Source organism: Notolepis coatsorum (genome assembly GCF_963971535.1).
Source record: "Notolepis coatsorum genome assembly, chromosome: 7".
Classification (NCBI taxonomy): domain Eukaryota; kingdom Metazoa; phylum Chordata; class Actinopteri; order Aulopiformes; family Paralepididae; genus Notolepis; species Notolepis coatsorum.
Genome location: NC_140171.1, coordinates 21875168 through 21881167, shown reverse-complemented (window position 1 = coordinate 21881167; position 6000 = coordinate 21875168). Strand labels below are relative to the sequence as shown.

Here is a 6000-nt window from a genome sequence, read left to right as displayed (position 1 = left end):
AGACGTTTGTCTTGTTTCCATCAGGGTCCCCCATTTTCTCTCACCACCTGGGGTCTGCCCGTCAGGAAGTCCAAGACCCACTGGCAGAGGTCATAGTTCAAGCCCAGGTCCCTGAGCTTGGCTATGAGTTTGGAGGGGACTATGGTATTGAATGCCGAGCTGTAGTCGATGAATAGCATTCTCACATAGTTCCCCTTCCTCTTGTCCAGGTGTGATGCTGCTGTGTGCATGTCCTTACCCAAGCAGTGCATGGGTAAGGCTAAGAGAATTATCAAAGACTCCAGCCACCCAAACAACTGCCTCTTTGAACTGCTGCGGTCAGGCAAGCGATACCGGAGTCTCATGGCAAGCACAGAGAGACTTAGAAGGAGCTTCTATCCCCAGACCATCAGGATGCTCAACGAACAATAACACTATGTAACAACCATCAAATGCACTCACAGCACACACATCCACACGCACACACTCACTTTAAACAAACAAGTCACTGCAGCACCCACTTTGCCCACTTTAGAACACCTAAATACACTTTATATTTATTGGTAAAGAATTTGCACTACAACCCATACCTCATTACACCTTACTGTAAATTGTACCTAAATTGTACCTCATCCCATTTCTGCTTTGCACTGTATAGTATATTGTATTGTAACTCAGTTACTTCTACTTTGTATTGTACATTGTATATATGTATATGCTGAACACTGAACACATACTTATCTATTTTTGTCTAGCACAGTCTCTGGAGCGTAACAGAAAGAAGCATTTTGTATAAAAGTATTCTGTACTTCTGTATGACAACTAATAAAGAAACTTGAACTTGAAACTTGAGTATTAAATGTATTTTATTGCAACAAAAACAAAACAGATTAAATAAATACAGCATTTTACCAGGGGTAGCAACATACACTGTAGAAGATCAACGAAAACAAGTGTAAAGAAATTAATTAATTAATAATAATAAAAGTATTGTGCCACACATAATTAATTAACTAAACTAAACAGGTGCTGCACATCAATTAATTAAGTTCTACACACGATACATTAATATCCCAAACAACCCAAAAAATAAATATATAAATACAACCCAACAAACAAACAAACAAACATGAATGTACTATGCATGAATGTACATATGCATTAATGTATGACAACATGATATGATACATTTATTTATATTGCATGAATGCATGCATGACAAGATCAATGAATATGCATGTATGTTTGATAATGTATATGAAGTAGGGGTGTAAAGGTACACGTATCCGTACCGAACTGTTTCAGTGTCTACCGTACCATACCGAACGGCTGTGTACCGAATTAATACAATGGTATGTTAACCACTAACGACCGCCCACCCGGGGCTGTTATTTTCGCTATCTAATATAATTATAAAAAAGTAGATTATTCATTTCAATATAGAATATTCGTTGACAGCCCTACAAGTACAATTAGTTACTGCACACTACATCACCCCTGAGTGGAACCACTGTACCGAAAACCCGTACCGAACCTTGACTTCAAAACCGAGGTACGTACCGAACCGTGGTTTTTGTGTACCGTTACACCCCTAATATGAAGGTATGTATGATAATATGAATGAATGAATGTATGTATGTATGATAATATGTAATGAATGTATGTATGATAATATGCCGCTCCGTCACACACAGTAGGCCTACTGTATATAGAACTAGTATTGCTAACCATGTTCATTTCTAAATATTTGTCCACTGGATTTGTATCATATTTATTGGGTTACCATTCATGCTGTGTTTAAAAGTATAGAATAATAATAACGGTTTGGTATGTACCTCGGTTTTGAAGTCATGGTTCGGTACAGGTTTTCGGTACAGTGGGGGAAGTTTGGCTTTCCATGTTCCAGTCAGGGGTGATGTAGTGTGCAGTTACTGCCAACAAATATTATTCTATATTCAAATGAACTCTTTCTGCAGCAAAAACAAGTATTCTCGTGTTTCAAATCCAACCATTCAGTGCCAAAAACTAGTTTTCTCGTTTTTAGATTCTTTGATATTTCTTTCGATGTCCCCATTCTAAACACCTGCCTGTGTCTCCCTGTCACCACTTCCTACGTTAAAATTGCAATGACGATTGTATCGCCTACCTTTTGAACGGGGTCTCTCACTCTTTGTGCATCTGGCTGCAGGAACACCTCCCCCTCACAGTGAATCTGAACACAGCAATCTGTCGGAGATTTGATCGCCTGAAACTAGGGATGCTCGATATTGGCTTTTTTACCGATACCGATATACCGATATTGTCCAACTCTTAATTTCCGATACCGATATCAACCGATATCAATCAAACGATGCAGGGTTTCCCCCCCTTTTGTGAAGAAACATATATGGTATATACCTTTGATTTGGAAATAATATAGGTTTCAGGCGAGCAACCCGAACGATTTGGGCATATGCATATGTAACGGTTGTGACAACGTCACCTCAAACTTCGATGCCCCGAGTGGGAGTCGAACCCCGGTCTCTCACGTCGCAGGCAACAACACAGACCGCTATACCAAAAGGTGAATTCACTTCTAAGTAATGGGTTTATGCGTCTTTTGAGGATGTGAGAGTGAGTTTAACCCATAGCACCGCTACTCACCCCAGCCCTTCTTGACTGCGCTTCACGATACCATCTGTTACACATATAACACGTCATATCTCGCAATCTAGAAAAAAGACTGGATTATTTTGAAAAGGGGCGATGTTTAGCGTGGAATAGCGCACAAACTAAAGTATGTAGAAATGAACTTGTTTGTCAGTGTTGGACTATAAACAATGCCTGTCAAATGAGCCATACTATTGTCTCCATAGCTATAATACAGAACACACGATGGGTCCGCAAACATCGCGAAAATGGTCAATAACGGAGATGGAAACTGGATGCCCGATATAAAGAAACGAATAACCAATAAATATGAAGTTATCTTTGAACCTCTGTTGTCAAGCCTTGTCAATATAACCCACCCGCTTACCTCACGAATGGAACTGGTGTCCTGGAGTCCGCTTTGAGCGTTTCCAGGGTTAGCGGCTAACACTAGTTAGCTTAGCCTTGTTATGGGATAACTTAGTTAGCAGCTAACATTAGCCCATTGATTGCGTCAATTATATTGCATGTCATTGAAGGTCCGTGCTGGTCTGTGTCTAATGAAATTACAATTGCATGTCATTGAAGGTCCGCGCTGGTCTGTGTCTATAATGAAATGAGAGGAAAGCTCTGCGCTAAAGCAAGCCTCATCTCAGCCGCGACGTGACAACATATACTCAATGTTATATAAAAATAATCTCACAGTCTACTTGAAATCAGCCCGTGATCTACCGGTGTGTATTTAACAGCTGAAAACAATAATAATTGATCAATATTCGGATATTGGCCATGGAGCGTCGGTGAGGGCCGCACGCGGCCCACAGGCCGCCAGTTGCCCCTCCCTGCCTCAGAGTAAAACTGTATTGAATAGAGAAAGAAGTGTCATGCAGGTCCCTAATGGTTTGATTACTATTTCCCGTTTCATGCCAATGAAATGGGATATCGCTTCATGTTTATCACACATTGTTAGGAGGTGCGTTGCTGTGTATGAATGTCCGTTCGATATGCCGTAAACGTTCCTTAATTTGATCTCCGAGAGACAGCCCCTTCTCAATCTAGCACCAATCCTCCTCACGCACTGAGAGAGAGAGGGTGAGTGCATATATGTGTGTGTGTGTGTGTGGGGGGGGGGGTCTTCTAGCTCTGGCTTGTCGTTTGTGTTCGCCATACTATGATGACTAAATGACAGGTAATCTCTCAGTGGTGTGCGTGGGCTGAACGAGCAACATCAGGCCCTTTGCAAGTTATATTTTGGGAAGGGGTGAACTTGGAGTTTTGAATTTAGTTCTGCACGCAAAAACAGTTCTGCAGGTGCATTCCGTTAGTGCTTAAAATAACGTTGTATTCGTGTATTCGTTCGGTACACAGCGAGTACTGAACCGAAGGTTCGGTAAAATTACACCCCTAATAATAATTGTAATGCCCGTTTTCCCAAGGTCCAGTGATGACTGATGGTATCTTTAATAGCTGATCTCCCTTACTATAGTCAATAGTCAATATGTCCATTTGCTCACACAGCAACATATCAGGGTTTATAGACAATGAAACAGTCTTGCGAGGATGGTTAAGAATATGGGTAGCCAAACTCTGTTTCTCAGAGTCATTTTCAAAGTATGGGCTCTTGAAGTAGCTGTAGTAGCTGTGGTAGTTGTAGTTGCATTGGTAGTTGTGCTAACTGTATTAGCTGCAAGAAAAGAAAAGCATATTATCATTGGATGAAAATTGCATTGCTGTCAACAAAACTTCACAGCAAAGGTTAGTAATAGTAGTCATTGTAACAGATTCACCTGTGAAAATTGCCCTAGAGGCCTTGCACAGAATGAGTATTTTGGTTGGTTACTAAAGCACAACTTAAAGGAAAACTCCAACATTTTGGGAAATTAGCTTATTTAACATATTCCCTGGAGTTAGACAAGAAGATACCTTTTTTGTCTCTGTGCGTGCATTTAGCTTTGGGAACAGTCGCTCCGTTAGCGTAGCTTAGCTTCATCACTGGAAGTGGGGGAGATCCGGAGCTTCATCACTGGAAGTGGGGGAGATCCGGAGCCTGACGTTCCCTTACACTGTATACAGTCACGAAATACACTCCAAATACAACTCCAAAACGTTCATGTAAACATGTTGTGACCTGTGTATTCACCACGTGGAGAAATAAAAAATAATTGAATTAGACAATTACGTTTTATAAGCAAATATACTCTGAACTATTTTTTGCCTAACCACTCCTCTCTGAGCGCAGTCAGTGATTTCAACGTGTCGTCGTGATTGTTGACATCCTCATTCATTCAAAGGATCCGAACCGATTGAAGTTTATGGATACCATGACTTAAAATCCTATTACCTTGACGATTAAAAGCCTCCCCAATTTAGAAAACAGTAATCCAATGGCTGGTATTGATAATATACTACTAACTACTGGACGCTCTGAGCTAACCGGAGCTAACACAGAACAGGATGGTAAAGCATATATAATGACTTCCTTTCTGGGGTTTTCAAAATAAAAGTGCAACGTTTATAGCAGCGGAAAACGTTTATTTTGTACATTATCTAACGTTAACACGAACCTAAACTAACTTTAGGTTAGTTGTAACGTTAGTTTAGGTTCGTGTTAACGTTCGATAATGTACAAAATAAACGTTTTCCGCTGCTATAAACGTTGCACTTTTATTTTGAAAACCCCAGAAAGGAAGTCATTATATATGCTTTACCATCCTGTTCTGTGTTAGCTCCGGTTAGCTCAGAGCGTCCAGTAGTTAGTAGTATATTATCAATACCAGCCATTGGATTACTGTTTTCTAAATTGGGGAGGCTTTTAATCGTCAAGGTAAGAGGATTTTAAGTCATGGTATCCATAAACTTCAATCGGTTCGGATCCTTTGAATGAATGAGAATGTCAACAATCACGACGACACGTTGAAATCACTGACTGCGCTCAGAGAGGAGTGGTTAGGCAAAAAATAGTTCAGAGTATATTTGCTTATAAAACGTAATTGTCTAATTCAATTATTTTTTATTTCTCCACATGGTGAATACACAGGTCACAACATGTCTACATGAACGTTTTGGAGTTGTATTTGGAGTGTATTTCGTGACTGTATACAGTGTAAGGGAACGTCAGGCTCCGGATCTCCCCCACTTCCAGTGATGAAGCTCCGGATCTCCTCCACTTCCAGTGATGAAGCTAAGCTACTCTAACGGAGCGACTGTTCCCAAAGCTAAATGCACGCACAGAGACAAAAAAGGTATGTATCTTCTTGTCTAACTCCAGGGAAGATGTTAAATAAGCTAATTTCCCAAAATGTTGGAGTTTTCCTTTAAGTTTGGTAAACATCTTGTTTTTTTTAAGTGTACTTAAAATTACACTTACAGCATATTAATAATCATATTAACATA

The 6000-nt window shown here is 40.1% G+C and overlaps 1 protein-coding gene across 1 annotated transcript in view; it reads right to left on the bottom strand.

Moving 5' to 3' along the window:
- Window positions 1–853: 853 nt before the first annotated feature.
- Window positions 854–6000, bottom strand: part of LOC311231370 (uncharacterized protein) — a 45207-nt gene continuing 40060 nt past the window's right edge. The window contains exon 16 of the mRNA XM_084317939.1: window positions 854–4291. Coding sequence (XP_084174065.1) covers window positions 4140–4291 — 152 coding nt within the window. The 3' untranslated portion in view covers window positions 854–4139. The remainder of the gene's footprint in view (window positions 4292–6000) is intronic.